Here is a 22872-nt window from a genome sequence, read left to right as displayed (position 1 = left end):
CTCGTCAAGATTTCGACAAGGTCTGCTGGTTTAATAAGTCGGAAACTGAAAAGAAAAGTGTTTAATAAAATTGACACTTATTTATTTATTTATTTATTTATTTATTAAACAAATACGCAACCAAAGTAAGGCGTTTTTGTGTGAAAACCCTAAAAATAGGAGATGGAATCTTTCTGGTAGAAAATTTTTCTGTGTACGTACGTATAGTATTGTCAGAGTATTCTCATGATTAAGCTGTGAAGAAGTCTTACAAAAGAGAAAGTTAACATGATTAAATGTGAGAGTGAATCTAGAAATTTCTGCTTACCTTAATCTTTTAACGACTTCGAGATAATACTAAAAGGGAAGATACTATACGAAAAGGTTGTGAAACAACATGGAACATATCAGTAGCGGCTCGATACCATAATCTGAGGTAGTTCTGCACAGTATTTTTTTTTTTTTTTTTTGTATATTTAAATTTTGTATATAAAATGGACACGATCCAGCATAATCTTTCAGCACTCTAATCGTTATAAATGACAATTATAATTGAAATTAACAAATATATATACAACTTTAGTGTATAGCAAGCAAAACACTATTGCTTTGATTATTGGTTGTCAGTGGCGTATTTAGGGCTTTGTTTCGGGAGGAGCTATACACAGCATATGAATAAGCACTTAATTTTTCCCTTGGGATGCCTACAAGTTTTAATGAATTTCGGGTGATCTTGAGCCCGATAGGTCCCCTCTAAATACACCACTGTTGTGTGTAACAAATTTTTAAAATACATATTCATACCGTAAGAAACATACTGTTTTCAGATACCATAATAACTTCGGATTCACGTAATGTCTACAGGCAGGAATTATAGATATTTTATCGTTTGTAAATGAAGTCTATCCGACGTGACTTCTGCTCTACGAAATGTCCTATTACTCTTTCATTCAAGTTCGGCGTGGTGGATATGATATCACGCTCGATTGATAAGCAGCCAAAGCATTGATTCTTTCCTGACATATTGTGCTTCACAAAAATGTTTTAACTAGTTTAAAATTAGAGAAGTAACGTTCTGCTTCACCTATTGTCATTGGGGTAGTTAGAAGAATTTCCAAAAGGTTTATGGTTTCCTTAAAATTGTCACACAAATTGTGTTTTGTTCAGAAAATTTGCAGAAACTCGAACATGGAATACCATTATTTTTAAAGCGCGCAACAATTACACTGAACTTCGTTATAAAAAAACAAGAGAAGGGCGCCTCATGTACATCACGTCATGTGTCTTCCTCTTCGGCTTCTTCGGAAGTATTCGTGAGTTCTGAGCTGCTGGAAGTGCAGCTCTAGTAAATCCTATCTAACAAACAAGGAAAACGTAATACAGTGCGGCTGGTGAAGATTTTGGTCTCAATGCTAAAGTATAGGGCAATCCGTGCACAGCTCTTGCAATATTATTAAGCTTCAGAAGGTGTTTCCACTAATTGTACGCTATGTAGCATATCCAGCAGCACAATTTCAGGACACTGTTAGACCAAATATCATCATTACATGTTATTTATTACCTTGATTAAATTAAACACAATTCAACTTAATTGAAAATACATTTATTCCACTAAAATAGCTGGTAGTTCTGCAGCTCTGCAGCTCTTATAGACAAGCCGCCCCTGGAACATATACATGTAATAGGTCTGTATCACCGACTTCCCAATACGTCTCAGTCTCTGTCACGCTTATTCCAAATAACAAAGTCATGCTAACAGATGTCGCTACCTGTACTACCAGGTTTTAAACTTTGCCGATTTAAAATTTGCTAATATAAAACTATTGTATACTAATTTAATTATTTGTAACAAAAAAATGTTAAATGTCAAATAAAGCTTCTAATTAAGCTCAATTTTAACCTAGTTTACAGTGGGCTGAAGGATCGGATGGAAAAACTAGTATATGTAATATAAAGTTGTTGTTTACTAAATAAATATTATATAAATCATTTTCTTTCATTTATCTATCTTGTTTTCTTGAAGCGTCTTGTATTTTCTTCCAACCGTTCACATGGTTTAGTAAAATCCGCTTTACCGAGTCAGATCTCAGAGATTACACAGCATCCGGTAAGGAAGGTAGTAACGAAGTTATAATTGGATTAACGTCAGTCACATTCTCGTTGTCGCGACATAAAGACGCCGACATAATTCCAACGAGTAAAAACAAATCGGGAGTTCATTAGTGAACAAGAGCTTTTGATGTACCAACTATTTGTTTTTAATTATTCGTTCAAAATATTTTAGCTTACATCTTGTTTCCGATTATGAAAAGTGCATATTTTCGTTTAAGCCCTGTGGAAAGCAATCTATTTTGTGCTAGTTAGTCAACTAAGAAGTCAGAAATTTATATTTAATCATGTACCAGAAGGTAGTTGGTACTGACTAGCACGAGTTGGAGTAATGAAGTGAAATTACCCCAGCATTTAATTTATTTATTACGTTGAAAAGTTGGAGTACGTATGGAAGCTGTTCATGGTTGTGTTGTCATACTTACAAGTTAGGAGAGAACACACAAAGAACCTTGAAAAATATACGTGAGTTTCGTGTTTGTTTAGAAGCTGGCATATCTTAGTGTAAGGTATGAAATGAATCATGGTGTTATAATGTATGAAAACATTGGGCTTAACATGTTTCTCTATAAAATAACTTAATACAAGCTAGTGTAGATTCTGACTAATAGTTTCTGAATCGCGTTGTCCTTTTACTGAATAACAACTAGTAAACCTGAAGAGTATAATTATGTAAGTAGTTTTGAGGTATGTCTGAAACCATACAAACACATAAAAACATAAACAACATAAAAACATTCAAAAATGATATTTTCTAGATATAGTGTTGAAGAATAGAGAACTAATAGAAACTTAAAGAAATTTAAAGCAGGATTTTCGTGGTAAAGTAATGGTTTACATGTATTTTTTTTCAGCTTAGCAAAATTATTATCCAATAATGACCACTGGACTAGGCTGACCATAATTAAAATAGGCTGATACAAAGAATATATTGAGAAGATCAAACATGTTGCAAGATATAGGCGGAATAGCCATATTAATGATTTGACCTTAACGGTAGTTGGTCATTTGATCAAAAAATCTTTACCGAGACGCTGAAATCGCTGAAATTATGTACAGAATTGTTGTAGAATACTTCAGTAATAAACGGAACAACTTCAGTGAAGCTGAAAGTCTACATCACTGTAATTGCCTATCAACCAAATTATCTACTAACTAACGAACTCTATAGTTTGACAGATTATGAGGTTTATCGCCACAGGGGCAATAGGATGTAAATGAATCTTATCTATGACAAAACAAACTAGTCTGAATTGGTAAACTTTATTCATTAAAGTGAGTGTTTTATGTTATTTCTTTCATCTCATACTAAGCCTGCCAGTTGATCTTTTAGTTCTCTTATTCTAAGCATTAAAATTCAAATTATGAAGAAACCTTTAATTTGGACTGAATTAAATACCAGTATTGGATATCATATCATGACACCTGGGAGAGGAGAAATAGTTTCTGAATCGCGTAGTCTTTTTACCTAATAACATATAGTGGTTCTGAAGAGTATATTTATGTATGTGTTATCAATTAATAATAATAATAATAATAATAATAATAATAATAATAATAATAATAATAATAATAATAATAATTTTATTTTAAGTGTTATGAATAACCCTCAAAGGAAAAACTACAGCACTGTGTTAAAACTATTATATAATAATTTTAACCAGAGCAGAAAATTTCGCAATATACAGGGTGTCCAATATACAATGCAACCCGGAATTCGGGATAGTAGAACTTTTGAATCTGAAGCGACACACAAATATTGGTTATACCAAAATGAAACCCTATTCATGCATATATTTTTAAACTAGGAAAAATGATTGAAGTACACTAGGAACCACACACTGTTGACATATGTAACCAAAGGTGCAAATCTTTGTTTTTGCAAAACATATAAATTGAGTCATAACTCATACGTATGGATGTTCTGTCATTAATTTTCAGTTTGTTTAGTTGGAGTACCTTGGAAACTATGGAGCAGAAAAAAAGAACTTTTCATTTCCACCGATAACTAATCGGATGGGACCTCTGTAAGGGGAAACTAGGAAAATCGTAGTTTTAATGAATTAACACTCTGAATTGACCACTTTTCTGATGTTTTAGTGCATCAAAAGGTGTGTTAAGGATCTGTGTACATTATGCAATTCTTGAAAACAATGAAAAACAAACTTTGAAATTATCATGAAAAAAACTTTTACTTACATACACCCGGCAACGCTGCTATTCATTTCTATGGGGCTACTTAAAGCAAGAGGTATACAGGAACAATCCTCGAACTATACAAGACCTGGAAACGAACATTCGCAGTACCATTGAGAACATTAACACTTCTACTCTTTGTAAAGTTTCTGTCAACCTGATGAAATGTGTGAACCTGTGTTTGAATCAAAACAGGGGGTACTTCCAGCATTTGTTGTAGAGCAGATAACTCATTGTGTGGTAATAGCAGTGTTGCCGGGTGCATGTAAGTAAACGTTTTATCATAATAATTTCAAAGTTTCTTTTTCGTTCTTTTCAGGAATTGCATAATGTAGACAGACCCTTAACACACCTTTTGATGCACTGAAACAGCAGCAAAGTTGCCAATTCAGAGTGTTAATTCATGAAAACTACGATTTCCCTAGTTCCCCCTTATAGAGGTCCCATCCGATTAGTTATCGGTGGAAATAAATAATTATTTTTTTTCTGTTCCATATTTTCCAAGCCACTCCAACTAAACAAACTGAAAATTAATGACAGAACATCCATAAGTATGAGTTATGTGTCAATTTACATGTTTTGCTATATATATATATATATATATATATATATATATATACAGTGAAACCTGTCTATGTTGGCCACCATCGGTTCCATCGAAAAGTGGCCAACTTAGACAGGTGGCCAACTTACAGAAAATAAGTGTGATTTGTGTATTTTTAGAATAGGATTTCTAGTATTACTTGATTCTAAAATTTTAATAAGCAGTGGCACGACAGCTATTTATAAATAATGTATATAGAGTAATCATAAAAATATAAGTACTAGAAAATATTACTATAGTATGCGAGAGCGCCGATTTCTCTGTAAATTTGGGGGGGGGGCATCCAGATGCAAAAGGAATATATATATGAAGATTTTAAGACAAATTGCACTCAAATTATACCAAATATTGTATACTCATAAATAAAATAGGGTCCACATGAGCTTTGGGGGGCCCGGGTTCTCTCGGTCCCCCCAGGATCGACGCTCTTAATAGTATGTTTATTATATATGCATACCTTTCTCTTCCTGAAAACTAGTCTGGTACATTAGATTATTCGGATTGAAAACACAATAACACAAACAACCATGAAATAGAAGTGTATGTACGCAGTTTATTGAAATTGATATTATAGCACACTGAGTTATTCAGATTGAAAACAAGAAAAGCTGTTATAAATTGAGAAATACATATGCAATTTATATGACTTATTTTCAGTTGTTACTGAATGGTGGTTCATTCTAGACATATTTGCTTTATTCTTTTTAGCAGATATGCACATTCTAATATTGTAGTTAACTACCTCTTGTTAATGACATAGAAGTGTTTCCTTCGGAGCAAAAGATGTTTTGAGAAAATCTTGAGGGAATTCATATCTCAAGACCTCCGCTACCTTTTGACATGCAGTCAGGTGCCAATAAATGACAATTGAGCTTTAACCTTGAGAATTTTCCGGAATTACTAAAGCTTCCCACTGATGAAAGGAGCCGATATAGCTAATGGTTTTACCAAAAGAGACGGGGTAAACAAATACGTTCAACCATTTCCTGAATTCCTGTACGTGCTTTTTTAATTCACATCTTCCTTCACCACCCTTTTATGAGGGTAGTGCTCTGGCCATTGACCTCCAAGAACAAATCGTGCGAATCTATGCTTCTTTGAGTCCAGTCACAAATACAGAACATCTGCTTCTCATATGGGAATTCGAAAGAGTTAAGAAAAATAACAAAACTGTATTTTTCGTGGTCAAGATACGCAGGTAAATTTATCATTGTCATCATAGGGTAAACATTGCTTCAGTGTGGCCAACTTCCAAGATAGACAGGTGGCCAACTTAGAGAGGTGGCCAAGTTGACAGGTTTCACTGTATATATATATATATATATATATATATATATATATATATCTTTGGTTACATCTGGCAACACTGTGTGGTTCCTAGTGTACTTCAATCGTTGTTCCTAGTTTTAAAATATATGCATGAACAATGCTTCATTTTGATATAACCATTATTTGTGTATCGCTTCAGGTTCAAAAGTTCTACTATCCCAAACTCCGGGTTGCATTGTATATTGGACACCCTGTAGAATAAATATTAGAGCAGCTTAAGGTACTTGTCAGAATTTTAATATATTTTAATTATAAAGTTCAAATTTATTTACCAAACAAGATTAAAATAAAAAATAACTTATTTCATAATATACTAGTAACAGAACTATGCAAATTAAAGTTCTACTCAACTATCATTTACAACAATGAGTGAGTCTTGCTTAAAATTGCATATTCGGCATGCAAAAAAATCTTGGTAATTTATTGTCATATTTCAACATACGAAATTGGTTCTTCGAATAAATGATTATAACGTAAAGATACAGTGAAGATACCTAATAGCTATAAGATCAAGATTGACAGCTAGATCCCTTGTCATAAAGTTAAAACATTTTAATTTTTTACAAAATTCCTCTGTCACTTCTAACATATTTTCATTTTAAATTAAGACATTATCAATAATAATAATAATAATAATAATAATAATAATAATAATAATAATAATAATAATAATAATAATACAGCAAATATTAAAAGAGTAGAGAGGAAAATCTGTTCCAAAATATAAAAATGGTGATTTAACACCAGAAGTCTCAAAGAACAATTCATTTCATAACAAAGTATGGAGGATTGTAATACAACAATTCCATTTATGTACTTCGTGCTTAAAAATGTAATTTATGTTTCCCCAATAACTTTTCGTTTTTGGATTTCTACTTTTCGATGTGTCCTTCATTTTAGAATATCTCAATATACTGTATTTGCTGGGAAGAAAAGTTGAATTTATATTGCATTTGATGCGATAAGAAAATGGTTTGTGATAAGAACCATGTTGATAAGGTACGCTGTGATTCCTAAGATAATTACACGTAGCTTAAATTTGATGTATAATATTGATAGTTATATTATCATACAAAACGCGATGTTACGTTATAATTTATGTAATTAGATAATGGAAACCAAATCACAAAAGATTTCTTGTACTCTGATGTTGCATAAATATTGAGGAGAACTTTATGTTCAGAAGAAGTGATAATGTTGCTGATAGTAATGAAGATAATATAGTGGATGTTTTGGTTTTAGTTTCAATCTAATATGTTAACAGTAATCTACAAATACTTAAATTGGCACTTCTTGGCATTTTGTAAAACTTTATTACATAAGATATCGTATGTAGTGATTGATATAATTGGTCTTTTACTAAAGATCTTCCTAATATATTTTATTAAAATAAGTTACATTTATTTTATAGAACAATATAAAAGTAGTTTCTTCTTGATTCAAGTTAGAGAAGTTCTACTTTGTAGTCAAGTGCCTAACGCATGTTTCCTATGTTCATGGTCTCTGGTTCGCTCTCCGGTTAGGGCATGAAAGACAAGTAATGGCTCGGATTACACTATAGATCCCATTTCAGATAGTTTGTTTGATGAAGACATAAAATTTCTACCAACCAATAAATATAATAGTGAAAGAAACATTAAGTGAGATTTAAATTACTTAGGAAACACATATTACATACTCCAGACTACGACAGAAATCATCACATGATGTGTAACAGGTAGTAAATCATATAAGTGCATTGTTAAATTATAATATTAAGCGGAAGGGTTTTAGGGCTGTATGACGCATTGATAAGCACTCAAATTTACATCCTATAATTACAAATTTACTGTTAAGTTTGATGAAATAAAATTGTGTTGCAGACAATTGATCAAGAATAAAAGTGTGAAAGATTAAGATCTGCCATGCATGTGACGAACTACTGACTGCTTAATTAGGTCCAGAAGATATTATATACTTATCTCGTTCTTTTTATATATATTATTTGGTACATGAAACTAAAAAATACAACTTAATACTTCTTATTGACAAATACATACCGATAAGTACGTACCGATAGTGAATTTCTGTGGTTATGATAGTGTAAGTATTGAATGAAAATCCACATATCGATTTCCTCATTTTAGGCTAAAATTGCATGATGAAATATTACGCATCACTATTGGTACGTTTTAGCAGGGCAGAAATGAATCCGGTATGAATATTTATTATACCGATATATTCCACAGATTTTTCACTCATTTTTTGAATAATTTGCAGTAAATGTTATAATGTAAAGAGTTAATCTTAAAGCTTGATAGGCAAATCTACTATGATTAAGTGGAATATTTGAAATTAAGAGTTAAAAACCTTTGTTTTAACTTAACATTTTACTCGCGATAACTTACAGTTTGTTGGCGTGTTCTTGAGAATTAGAAGCATTGTCAAAACTTAGAACTCTTTCACAAGTGAAGCTCTACTTGCATACTATAAAAACTATGAACATTAAATGTAAATATAGTGGTGTAGGATTCAATCTTAATTTCACATAGTACGATACTTTTTATCCGCAAAAGGATAAAGTTAGGACTATAGCATTATTGTTATAATTAAATATAGTAAAAATGAAAACTTTCATTTTTTACGTTCCACGGTTATGCCATGTAAATTAAAGGAGATAGTAATGATGAAAATTAATTAAATAGTGGAATGAAGAATGTAAGAGGAAATGGGAGAATCCCGAGAAAAAATACGTATACGATGTTTGTCCATCATATGAAACTGTAGGTTGATAAAGTTTAGCTCCCCTTTCAGCAGCAAGGGTATATGAGACGTCAACCTACAAGTTAACGAGGGATACGAACCACACGAGCTCCCACCGGGAATCGAATCCGTTCACCCGAGCCAAAGACGCGTGCTCTAATTAAATATTCACGAGGGAACTCTATCAGATCCAATATAGCAATAAGTACTTTAATTCTCTCCGTTATTTATTTCATGTTTCTTCTAATAAAACGAAAACTTTTTATTCTACAACAGAAAAATTGATTATAGAAAGAATGCTGAAAATAAAAGTTATCTGAATACTTAAAAATTAATTTTATTGAATAACATGAATAGGTCAAGTATATATTATTCAAAGGTCTTATGTATGCACTGTATATAATGTATAAAACTTCATATATCATATAATGGATTGAGAAGAAAATACTGAGTCGAGAACTCCGAAGTCAGTAGCAGAGTTTGTTCCAGTGTGTTTTCAAAGAGCTCATTACAGCCTGTGCAAACCAGATATGCTCCCATTTACTTGTTCCAACCGGTTAAATTTATTTTGTAAGTCAACATTTTCCAATCAATAACTTGGGAAACTTGTAGAGGATTTCGAATACAATTGAATAATTTCTTTCATTGTAGACCAGAACCATTAAAGATAGTGATAGAATGATCTATTGTATAAAATGTCAACTTTATATAATTTTATTTTAGAATGAATTAATAATTGTTAATTAAGGGTATTTGGTAGGAGCTCATGAGATTTGGGTTCCACTTAAAGCTATAGGTTATATCTCATCTAGCTTTGGTGCTGAACATAAGCGTCTCTGGTGGGGGGACGAGGGGGTCGCGTCCCCCCCAATATTTTGAAGTACAAAATATTAAATATTTCATTCTAATTTAATTTATTTACTAACGACAGAATAACAAATAATAATAATAATAATAATAATAATAATAATAATAATTATTATTATTATTATTATTATTATTATTATTATTATTATTATTATTATTATTATTATTATTATTATTATTATTTGGAATATATTATTCAGGCTGTGTAACGATTATATCAGAGTTCTTGATATACCTTAGGGGATCCGAAAGGTAACAAATGGAATCGAAGATAATAAATAGGTTGGGCTAGGTAGCACCATTTTAATCACTTTCTTCGATGACCCTCCCCCCAAATTTTACATGCCAGAGACGCCAGTATTGCTGAAGAAGAGCTTCAAAGTTCCAAAGCAACTGAGTTATTTTTCTTCAATCTTTCTACACAACTAGTTTGTATTGTGATTGCCTATTATTTTTTATTTTATTTTACCGAACATAAGTTGAACGAGGATGTGGAGCACCATTGCATTTTATATATAACATATTTTGCTGTGTAGAGTAGTACAGTTTTTTTTTCATTTTAGCTTTAATACCATTAAAATAGTCAATCTGGATAAAAACCCAAGAAATAATATAATAAAATTGTAACGCTAAAATTCGTAAATGCACTATTGTACGAAATGATACACCTATTCTGTATTAACGTAACACCTATTTGGAGAGTGATGCAATATTTCAAATAATTGACAGAGTTGTACAAATTGAAGTTTTGTAGAAATCACTGTGAAGTATGAGTAAATAATATTTTAGAGGGTGAGTTCAAACATGTTTGTTTTCCGAATTCAATCTATTATTTTTTTTAAACCGCAACGATAATGTTTTCGGTAACTAAAACCATTCTTCTTATGTGTGCAAAATTGCAGTGTAACAAATTAGTATATACACTTTTTATTCTTTCATCTCTTATGACATTCTTTCATGTTTGTTTTTTTTAAAAAAAATCCCCTCCATTTTTTCTCCCTTGTGTTTTTTTTAAAATTATTGTTTCTATACACTGAACGAAATTCCTTTGCACAGAAAAGTCATATTCCTTAGAATCTTAACAAGGCTCTTCAGAGAGGAAATGAAAATTTTATGGGTAGTTAATATGCTGTTTCAAGTTTATGTATTTGAATATACATGTAAATTCGTAAACCTAAGTAGGAAATTAAAAAGAAAATGGTGACATTATTTTAACGAATATATTACTCCTTGGATTACAAAGTAAGATTTCTGAAAATGAACTTAAAATAATATTAATACTCCTTCCTACTACTACGATTAAATTCTGTTCCTAATTAAATGCTATTAGAGCATTCCACAAGTTGAAACTATTAAGATAGATATTAGGATAGTATTCGTTGAAACTTTTTAAGCGTTAGTTTATCGAAAGTCCCCATTAAATTCTAATAACTCACTCACTCATATATATTTGTGTGAGAGAGAGAGAGCGCGAGAGAGAGAGTGGAAATTGGCTATTATTTCTTCAAAAATTCCAAAGCAATATATTGTGCTATTCCATATTTGCTTTATAAAAGCTTATATCGACTAATCATCTTAGAATTTCATCTAAACACCTGCATATGAAACTTAACAGAAGGATTAATCATTTTTATTAAATGTCCATAGATAATTTTAATGAGTTTATGTATCACTTGTAATTTAAAGACAATGTATGGAATTATAAAGAAATAATATTGTACACAATGGAAGCTTTTTGAATTATTATTATCTAACTGAAACAACACTAAAATGTATACCAGAATTTGGGTCCAACTGATACTCGTTCTGCGCTTTTATTTTAATTTGTAATTTATTTATTTTCCTTGAAGTGAAGCAACATCCATACAACAAAGATATGCTGGTTGTAAAATTTCATATCTCACTTCAGTTTTGAAAGTTGAAAGTTATATCCTCAAGCAGAACTGCTAATTTCAAATTTTTATTTTCTTACCTTTGTTAATATTAAAATTGTTATTTCAGTTATAGGTTAGAATTTAAGATACTTAAAATACTATTTATAAACAGTACTAGTCTCAGACGTGATTTTATGAAGATTTATACAAATATGAGAAGATATATCATTCTAATCCATTAAAATGAATTGGTAAAGAGAGTGTGAACAACATTCAAGTGAGCAACAAATGTTTCAATTTCTGAAGTAACAACTAAAATTCTATTATTAAGATTGCAGTTGTACGTTGTTTAAACTTAGAATTTCACTTAAAATAGAGCCCTCTACACTACTATTGTACTCTTCGAATTGAGAAGTGCTTTCGTTGGAGAGTGGACGTTATTTGAGCATGGTACTGGGCTGCGTGGTTGTTGAAATACACACGGAGTGCACCGATCGATGTTTTGTACTCACCCAGGCAACTCATTAGTTCCTCTAGGTCCGTCTCTAACTCCATGGCTAGCTCTCACGCTCACGTAGCACGTGGATTAGGAACACAGGTCTGAGTTTGGAGCGCGCACACGACGGCCGAGTCACTTTCTTGCTATGGGTGACGCACGACGATGAGCGTACGACTCAAGTCAACTTGGAGACAAGCCAGTTCTAAAAACCTCGATGTTTATGTACTTGCGCATGCGTTTCTATATAGCCCTTTCTACCAGTTGTTCAAACCTTGCCTTCTCTTTCTGTTTTTTTCTTTAGTTCAAGGGGCTTTGATTAGATTAAAATGTTCTTTTTTTTATTTTGTAATCTTTGTTGATATATTGTATGTAAAGCAAAGTTTCCAATCCTCCAAGATAGAGGTGGGACAATCAATATCTACAAGCATTTTTCAACGAAGTTCAATATTACACGCTAACACTCATAAAAGAAGTACCCTAGAAAGTTACTAGTTTATACCTGTTAGCGTGTTGATGAATGAAAATTGATTTTGCAATTTGTTGATTCCATATTATAAAAATTACTAAATTTGTCACGTGAATCACGAATGTTTTTTTTATTTAGTTTGTACTGGATAACATTATGTGATAATGTATTAATCGATTAAAGTTTTATGTTGCAGATTCTTAATTCCTCTTCAGCATGGAAATACTAAGAGAATGGTACTTTGGTTCTCTATACAACTTTTAGTTATGTCAAAATCTTCTACTTTGGTTAGATAATTTCTATAGATAAAGAAGTAACTATAATTTATCACGCAAATTTGCATAGAATTATTATTTTCAGCTGTTATTATCAGTAGAAGTCGTTCCTTGGACAAATGGCAAGCAGTCTTGGCCTTGGTGCGGAAGACCTGAGTTCGATTTCTGTTGATTGTATATATGTTTTAGATTCCATGATTAGCTGTAAGTCCATGTCTTATATAACGTCTGCACTGAAAAGAGACATTAGACTCCAACAAAATGATCGATTGTAACTGTACTTGCTTTCGTAAGCAAAAGAGTGCTTAATTCATATTCTTTAGAATTATTAATCTTTCAAATTATATTTGAGCTCCTTCGTGGCTAAGCGGTTAGCGTACGTGCCTTTGGCGTGGAGACCCGGGTTCGATTCCTGGCGGGAGCTCATGTGGTTCGGATTCCACTTTAATCAGTAGGTCCACGCCTCCTATAGCCTCGCTGCTGAAAGAGACACTGAACTCAAAATAAACTCAACTGAACTCAAGTTAAACTTGTTGAGTAAATTTTTTAACAAAGACGCAAGAAGGATTCATTGTCTAGAATTTTAAACATATCTGCTCTAGTATTTTTTTCTGCTGTAGCACAGACTCGTAGGTTTTTATATATACATCGTGTATAAGAAGAAAATATTGCTACAGTATCTTCAAACAAGAAACGTTAGGATGAAAAGAAACGTCCTGTTGTATGTAATAAGCAGATATTTAGTAAGTATTGCGCTTTATGTGTTTTTAGACACCTTCCGCCTTATGCAGAGGCGTCATACTAAAGGCCTCATTACTGCAGGAAACATATGTTAGTCCAACTCTTTAGTATGACACTAATCACGCGTCAAAACGACTCTGCATAATGCCCCTTATGTCGTATTATTTACAACTAGAATCATCAGTCACTCTAATCAGTTTGACTTACCTAAATCTTACAAGACATAGTATAGTGAAAATCATTAAAAACTATAAGATAAACTGACTGAAGTTTGGATACCAGCTTAATATGGGCTATTCGTGATTCTCGCAAAATAAGCTCTACTTTTTGTCACATGCCACTGGACTAGGACCGTGTTTTCCCGCCAAAGTTCGCGTTTATTAACACATTGACCACCATGTGAGTCATATGTGGCTCACACTAAACTGCTCTGTGAGGTCAATTGAGCCATATATGGCTCACACTAAAAGTGACTGTGGGGCCCAATAAGCCATATATAGCTCAAGCGTTGACTTTTGTTTGGCACTTATAAGAGGCCCTACGAAAAGGATTGTGTTTTCTTTTTCAATACGCTGTTTCGAATCAAGTGTGTGACTATATTGCATGCACTTTAACTTTCCGAATTATGCAACCATATCCACGGAAAATATGTGAAAATGTTAACTTGCTGAAAATGTGAAACTGCAATTTGTTTAGGCTTTTATTCAGCCTGGTACTTCGCATTTTAGAATTAAGCATATTCAAATAATACATACTTAGAGACCTCAATATTCAATATTCCATGTTTCTGAACCAGATCTGGCTTCTGGCGGAAAAAAATGCGTGAGCCACATATGGCTCACGGGGCCTCAGAATAACAAATTTACGTCTACGCCCTGTGAGCCATATGTGTGTAATGTACCATTACAGTTGAAAGTAATGGCAACTTTTTTTTTACGCACCCTGTACCTAGTAATTTTTTTTACATTTCTATTTCGGTTTAGTTACACAATTCATTTACTCTCTTTACTCGAATTAAATATAATGAATCGAAAGGTTTCATTAGTAAACATATTCCCACTGAATAATATATTTTATTTATATTTTGATTAAGTGTAAATCCCATTTTCGGATATATAAGTTGAAAAGTTACAAGGTTTACCATTCTGACGTCATACCGAAACATAGTTCCGTCATTGGATATAAATTTTCTTAATTTCAGACCAATGTAGAATTTAGTCAGGTACCTAATCTTTCCCTCACCCCCTCTCATTAGTCCATAGTCACTTTCAGATCCGGTTATATCTGGATTTGCCAAATTTCTATTTGTTTTGTAATTTCCGCGGCTAAAGTTTTCGTTCTGATTGGTGGAATTCTCCTACCTCTGGCTTTTTCGGCGCAATGTTTTCATTCCCGACACGGACGATTCTACGAGCACAGCCGTGGAAATCAACTACGCTATATCGGCTGGTAAATACGTGGATTTCGACTGAAAACAGGTAAAATTTAGACTAAATGTCATCGTAAACGTCGTGTGATCAATCAGGAGCCAGGAAACCCATATTTTTGTTGAAAGAACTATAAAACCAGTGGAAAATATCTGATTCCGGATTTCTGTTTACTAGGAAGCCATGTTTGCTGCCTATCTAGAATAGACAAGAGTGAAATAGTGACTTTACTTTCTTTTTTATTTCAAATTCAATTAGGGATTAGGGAAATTACGACCTGTTTAGTGCATGTTGTTCGTGTATACGGTAAATGTGATTTTTTATTATTTATTTAGTAATTGCATGTACGTAGTAGGTTTGATAGTTGTAATGTAAATAATCATAATGGCAGCTTAAGTTAGCTTAAAAGGGCTCCTATCCCCTTTTCCAAATTGAACCAGTTCTAGCGGGGGAATGGGTTAGTTATTGTTTGTTTTAGGGCCTTTTCCCCTTTCAGGGGAAGGGTCCTTCCATAAACCTCGTTAAGGTGCCCCCAGGGCATCAATCTTTGGTAATCATTATGTAAACAATTGGTCAGGTCAATTGGACCTAGGGTTACCTTTCTCATTTTGCCCCCCTTTAAGTTTAATAGAGCCGACTGTATATACCGACGAGGGAGTAATGTATTTTAAATCTAATATGTTAGGTTACTTTCTTCAATATGCATGTAATTAAATGGTGCATGTTTGGTTTAGTTAGTTGTCTTTATGTATAGTACTAACAGTGGTGTATGTAGTTAGTAGTTTTGTGTGAGTGTGTGAATTTTCGGTTAGGACAGTGTATAAATATGCGTTAATTTAGTACCATTTTTCTAATATAAATAAACCAGAGTAAATATTAAATTTCTGATTAATGAGTACAAGTATATATTTCAGTACACGGTAAATTATGCCTCCACTACAGCGCCATTGCGTCAGGTTTCGCTAATCAATTGTTTGTTGACATTACGACATCACATAACTTAGTGATCTAGATTGTTTGATTCTGGCCATTTATTCTCAAATTACTTCCCGTGGACATGGTTTTCGGTTCAGATGAGTATACATTCATATAAGATAGCATGAGATCTTACTATTTGGAAAATTACAGCTTGCTATGTCGTTTAGAACCCGAAATATCCATTAAAATAAAGAATGCCTATTTTCTTAATAGAAGTAAAGCCCATATGCTGTTACTGTTTGTTTCAAAATGTAGTATTAAATTCTCTTTTCCCGTGGCTGTAGAAAATTCCATTGTTGCTTTAGTTTTATCAACAAATCGGAAATAGATTAATCGTTGACAATTTAACTTTCAGTAAATGCACATATGATTTTTTTTAAACTGCGAAGTAAATACAATTTGGGTGTTTCGAAACAAAGAGTACGTGGTTCGATGAATGTTATCGTGTAGTAGTTTGAGCGTGATAGATTGTGATAATTATATATATTTATTACTGTGTAATGTAAATATGTGTATGGCCTGCGTGTAAAATGTATGGAATAGGGTGTCGGTAAAATATTACTTCGCGCGAAAATTAGTAGATAATGAATGAATGTAATGATATATTAATAATATGATATAAAATATGAATGAGATGATGACACCTACATTTAAATGGATAGGCCTAGTGTATGTTATATAGTGAAAATATGAATACGTTTACGAAAAAAAAAATCTCTCGCGTTTTGACTTCTACACCAGTACATTCATCCAACCGAGTTTGCTACTTGGATAGTAAATTGTAGTTGGGAATTGTGTGTTACTTCGTAGTTAAGTACCTCATAACAACAGCCCCAGATCTTAAGCCTTTCAATAGACAGGGTAGCATCATGTGGGAATTACTTCTAAAGGTTGACAGAAATGATAATTAAGAAAAATAACTGCTATTTCCTGTGATCATCGAAAAGTACAGGTTTCGGTCATTTGTACCTTTAACATTCATAGCCTCTCCGAGATTTTTTTTTTCGTTGCTTACCTTATTTATTTATTGTGCAGTGTTCATATAACTCAGTTCGGACTATCCGATTAAATCAACTGCTACTAAATTAATATTCATGTCAATAGCGTACCCGGACGTCGACCCCTAGTCCCCTTAAGTATTTTCATGTCTTTTCTTAGTTTAATTAGATGAGGGAAATTAACGACGTCCCAGACTGTGGCATGTCTGCGCGGGGTAGCCATCGGTGATGTTTGGGTTATTGAAATCACCGATCCAAAATTCAGTTTATTTAATTTTTTTTATTTTGGCAAATTCTAATTAGGGATATCTTAGCTATTACTCTAATTTCATTACTATTCTGGAATCTTCTAGTTTCCAAGAGGTCGGATGATTTTTTTTCTTTTGAAATTCTAAATTAACGCCGTCTCTAACCTTCCGGAGGATTTTCGGGACCCTGCTGGTTTGGGCCGGATACGGGGATCGGATTTCAATCTTACAACCAAACTCTTGTGGGATTGGGATCTGATGGACACAGAACTTGCATCCTTGGCAGCAGGGCGCCACTTGAGTCTACGTATTTGAGTAGACCACCCTTTTGGCATGTTAAGAATATTTTGGCTATGGATTTTGTTGAGAGCGAAATTCGACTTTTATCTTTGTAGCGTTAGTTATTTCCCACTTAAGTCTTTGGCGCCCCTATTCTTCGTCTTCCTTCTTCTCTATCTCTCTCTCTGTCTTCATTACTTCGAGATTTTTTTTTTCAAATTTTTCAACCTCCCCCCCCCCGGTTTCTGAAACTCATGAAAACGTACAATATTCATATCACTTATTTCGATCGTATGTACTAACTGAGACATCGAGGGATGCGATTCGTGGAGGTATTGCAGCACAACTCAGGACCATTTTCGCGATATTCAATCCACCACGGGAGAAACTGACGAGAAGGTACACTATGCTTTCAGATTCCTGAAAACATTTGTTATTCATTGATCGTACAAATTATATCCATTGATTACTGATTTCTGGTTTTTCTTTCTATTGATTGGTCATATAGTGTGTATGTATTAGTAGTTTGGGCCCACTAGTTTCGAATAACATTGATTTTTTTTCTGTATATACATCTATATATGTACTTACATAGTTTTAAAAGTTACGTGCCTGCTCTATTTGTTGTATTTCCACCTCTTATGTCAACTTATTAAATAATACCAACTATTTTTTTTTATACGCGGATCTTTAGTAAATTGAGAATGATTATTGATTATCGGGTTTATATATATATAAAGTACAATGTTGCAACCTTATGAGGGAAAAAAGTGAATTTCGATAGTCAGGGTTTTTGTTTTGTTTTTGAGCCGATAAAATATGGATACTTATTGAATATAAAAAGGTTATGTAGAATTTAAATGTCGACGAAATACTACGATGGATATTAAAGTGAAATTTATTATATTGAGTAATATGAATATATATATATATGCGAGTATGTATGTAAAGGGCTCGGTATTTACCCTGGTTGTTTTAGGTTGCCATAGATTTTTGACACCCGACATTTACCAACTCTTTGTGATATATAGTATTACCGCGTAAATTGTAATAAATGACATTTTGTTGAGTTGTTATTGATGTTTGTGACTATTAAAGTTGAATATCATGTTAAATACGGCATGTAAATAAAACAAGTAGCAGGTCGTAAGAAAAGTAAAAATAACCCTAATCCTTATCCAAATTTATTTGCGAGATCATAGTGAAATCAGTAAGCTACGAAACAGTGCGCCCCACCAACGAATCCTTCTATCAGTAAACTATGAAACAAATCCTTCCCCTACGATCGGAAACCTAACTATTCAGTGACTAGAATCTTTTGACTACACGATCTATACTAAAAAAAAAATAGTGATCTTAAATTCAACGAACTGAAATTAGGTTAATAATTTAGTAGTGTGAATACAGGAATATGGAAATATGTTCCCAATGTCTGTGACTGAATTCGATAATTTTTCTTTAATCTCGATAAACTTTGAAATTTTATATCAAGTGCGTCAAGTGACGAAATGAGAAATATAAATATATATGTGATATGAAGCAACTATTTGTCTATAGTTAAAACAAAAACGATTAAATACTCTCATGGACACAAATCACAGTGCGTAAAGAGAGTTGAAAAAAGGAGTTATTATCGACGTGAGAACAAAGACTCATAAAATTGTCGAAATGTCTCCTCTTGGGACAGAGACTCAATAAAATGCTACTACAGTGTTTTTTTTTAAGAATGATTAACCAATTATATTTTTTTTTCTTTCTTTTTCCGCAATGATATGTATTCATTGCACTGAATCTTAAATATATTGACCTTTGAATTTTTTTTCCTTTATTTTCTGTCTTTCGTTTTTTTTGTCGATTTTTTTTATGTAATCCAACTTTTAATATATCTAGAAAGAGAAATGTGTTATTTGATTTTGTTGAAAGTAGCGGATTTCTGTGCATGCTTATGAAACATTCTTTTCATGTATTAAAATTTTTCCTGTTATGTCAAACTAAGTTTTCTTTTATTGAAATGTAATAAATGTCTATAGAAATGTAGTTAGGTTAGTTTAATTCAACTAAATACAACCTGAAGTATACATTGTCCTGTATGAATGTGTGTGAGAGTGAAATGTAGGTTTAGTATTAAGTGCACAAATTATTTTGACATATATGTGTGACTTATTATAATTAATGGTAGTTGGCAATTAAAGTCATTGAATGTCAATACTAACTTAATTTAAGTTGGCTCTATGAAGGAAGTAAAAAGGACTGAAGTAGCCTGAACGAATGATCATCATGTGAGAACTGTGAAAGTCAAAATCTTCGACAAATATGTGATACTCTGATTTTTCTTTCTTTCTCTGTGGTCGATTCTAACATGCCATCAACTTCGTCGTTCATTTTGCAAATATTGGATATTAGTCTAGAACTTCTGGAAATATTGAATAAATGGTAAAATTAAACTTTCTCATCTATCTCAGAGCTAGATTGGGATAATTCGGTAGTTGGGGTTAAATGGATCTAGATCTGGGATGTATGGGTTAACATGTGTCTACCTTTGATCACCTTAATACCAAATATTCACCCAATAGCTATTGGAAATGATCCCAATTCGATAATTATTCACTTTCCCTTTACCATATTTCTCAAAATATCCAGTAACAGTTTCCTCTTTATCACCTTCTTACTTTACCTCTTTCCTCTTCTATCTTCCTTTTCCTTTCTTCATCTTCTTCTTCTATTTTTAATAAAACTGAAAAGGGGGTCGTGACTGGGAATTCTATATGTAATAAACACGGTCATGTATTTATTTATTTTATTTTATTTTCTTTAGAAGTCCGATAAAAAGTTTTCTCGTTTCGATCGAACCTAGTATGTTCGAAATTAAGAAATGGATATTATAGTCCAATATAATTAGACATAAGCTGATAGCTTCATGAACATCCCCACCAGGGGTGAAGGGTTCCCACTCACGACTTATTCCGTGCATCACATTTGTTGCAGATCTTTTTTTCCCTCCTCCCTTTTTCAGTTTTAGAGTGGCGACACGTGACAAGACTGTTGCCATGGTAACGCATGTTTGCTGTGGTAACGGATCTGAAAATGCTTATTGAATAATACCAGTTATCATGCCAATCAGTTTGAATTGGTGAACCGCGACAAGAATGGTTGTCATGGCAACGTTTGTTCCCATGGCAACGGATCTCAGTTTAAATGGCGACCGATAGATCTGAATTTTTTTAAGAATGTCAAAGAGTGAGGTTGAAGGCATGTTGAATTGATCACAACATTGAAATTAATAAGAGAAATTTTATAGTCAAGTGAAACAAGTAGAGTCGTTGGCTACTTTGTCATTTTTGCTTCCTTTTCTAAGGGGGAAAAAGAGAAGGAGTGTCAAAATTTTTTCTAAATTAGAACTAAACGCTAGAAGGGTTTCAAGGAAGGAAAGAGAATGGGAGTCCTTTAATTCATGAATAATACTTGTCTGGATAGCGAATAAGTATTTTATAGTATATGTGTATTTTTGATATATATCTTGTCTTTTGTAAAGTGTCTCGAAGCTATGGCAACAAAAAAGGTTGTTGTGTCACAGGACGAATGTGAAGTCACGTGCACTCAATGCACGTTAGATGAAAAAGAGAAAAGATCTCGCGCCCCGCGGAGATTAATAAGATGCACCGGTTGTGGACTAAAATGGATCCACTTTGCTTGCACCAATTTGGATGATACTGCTGAAAATGCAGAAAAAGTTCAAACCGGCGAAATAATAAAATACTGTGAGGAGTGTGAAAAGGACCGAGGCCAAATATCTCCAGCGGAGATATCTGACCTCGATGATGATGGAAAAAATGGAGATCACAATGTTTCTCGGGATCAGACGGCAAACCCGAAGGAAGGAATGTCATCTGGAGGGTCTGACACGTCTGCATTAATTCGCCAGATGATGGAAATGATGCATGAAAAATTTTCTAACATGGAAGTTAAAATAGAACAGAACGGTGCAGATTTGAGACGTGAGAATGCAGAAATGAGGCGTGAGAATGCAGAAATGAGACGTGAAATAAATGAAAAGTTTGATACCTCGAAACGAGAGACCGATGCTCGATTCGAGGTACTAAACAATAAATTTGACCAGATCTGTTTAGACTTTGCTTCTTCGATTAGCAAATTGAAAGAGCAAACGTCTACTGAACTAGAGCAGGTTAGATACCAGGCCCAACAGTCTACCGAGCAGCTCAGAGAGAAACAAATAAAAAATTAAATGAAATAGATGTAAGGTTTGAGAGCACAAACAAAAGATTTTGTGACATCGAACAAAAGGTTGAACAGCAGCAGGCTGAAATAAGTAAATTAAATGTTGTAATATCTAACCTATCAATAGAAACCAAACTAGAGTCGGTTGATCAAAGAATTAGTCAAATTCAAACCGAAGTAGACAGTCTTAAGGGGAATATTACTAAATTGGAATTCGTCAAGTCTGATATCTCCTATCCTTTTTCTGATGGCGATTCTCCAGGGAAAATTTTCCCAGAAACAAGTAACGTCCTCCCGGGAAAGAGTCAAGTGTTGCCTGATGCACGGGACACAGCAATGTATTGTCCCCCGCATCAGCCAACCTCGAAATCATGGTTGAGTAATTTCGATGTACCGATGCAGTCGAGTGTTGTGACTACAACAGTCACTAGCGTAAATGCTCACTCTACCTTTGGAATGGTACAATCTTACAGCGTGCTGCCAGGAGGGGAAAGGAGATGTGCCGGACCGTCGGTTACTGCCGTGGTGGGTTCTAAGTTCGAACCTCACATGGTCAACACTAGTTATAAAACCTCTTTTGGTCATATGGGAGCGTTCAGTTCGGTGACCACTCCGTCGGTGGCAAATCCGGTGACAACCCCAACCGCTCAGGATAACGCGTTGATTCCAATAGATTCTTTTCCTGCCCTGTATAGTATGAGCTCTAAAGTTTCCCTCCGGGATATTGAACGTTTTCCCACTTTCGATGGGAACATTGCTAACGGGTTACCTCGAGTTTTCCTGCGGAGACTGCAGCAATATCTAGACATGTACAAACTTACTGATGGGGAACGCCTACAAATAGTCGAAAAATGTTTGATCGCCGCTTCGGGCGCATGGTTTGCTTCTGTTAAATACCAAATCCGGACGTTCAGTGATTTTTTGATTCTTTTCAAAGAAGAGTATTGTAATGAGCACATCGAGCGGCTCCAAAAGAGAAACTTACAATCACTCCGGTATGATCGCTCCAAGTATGGGTCCCTCTT

The 22872-nt window shown here is 33.5% G+C and overlaps 1 protein-coding gene across 1 annotated transcript in view; it reads right to left on the bottom strand.

The window, feature by feature from the left end:
* The window catches only part of LOC145661488 (organic cation transporter protein), a 168632-nt gene extending 156238 nt beyond the window's left edge, over window positions 1–12394 (bottom strand). Inside the window, exon 1 of the mRNA XM_081726807.1 lies at window positions 12213–12394. Within this exon, the coding sequence (XP_081582933.1) occupies window positions 12213–12255 (43 nt within the window). The 5' untranslated portion in view covers window positions 12256–12394. The remainder of the gene's footprint in view (window positions 1–12212) is intronic.
* Between the last annotated feature and the right edge of the window lie 10478 nt (window positions 12395–22872).

This window comes from Thermobia domestica, chromosome 1 (assembly GCF_964235325.1).
Source record: "Thermobia domestica chromosome 1, izTheDome1.hap1.1, whole genome shotgun sequence".
Lineage (NCBI taxonomy): Eukaryota > Metazoa > Arthropoda > Insecta > Zygentoma > Lepismatidae > Thermobia > Thermobia domestica.
Note: the sequence above shows the minus strand (reverse complement) of the source record. Positions and strands in the feature narration are given on the sequence as shown.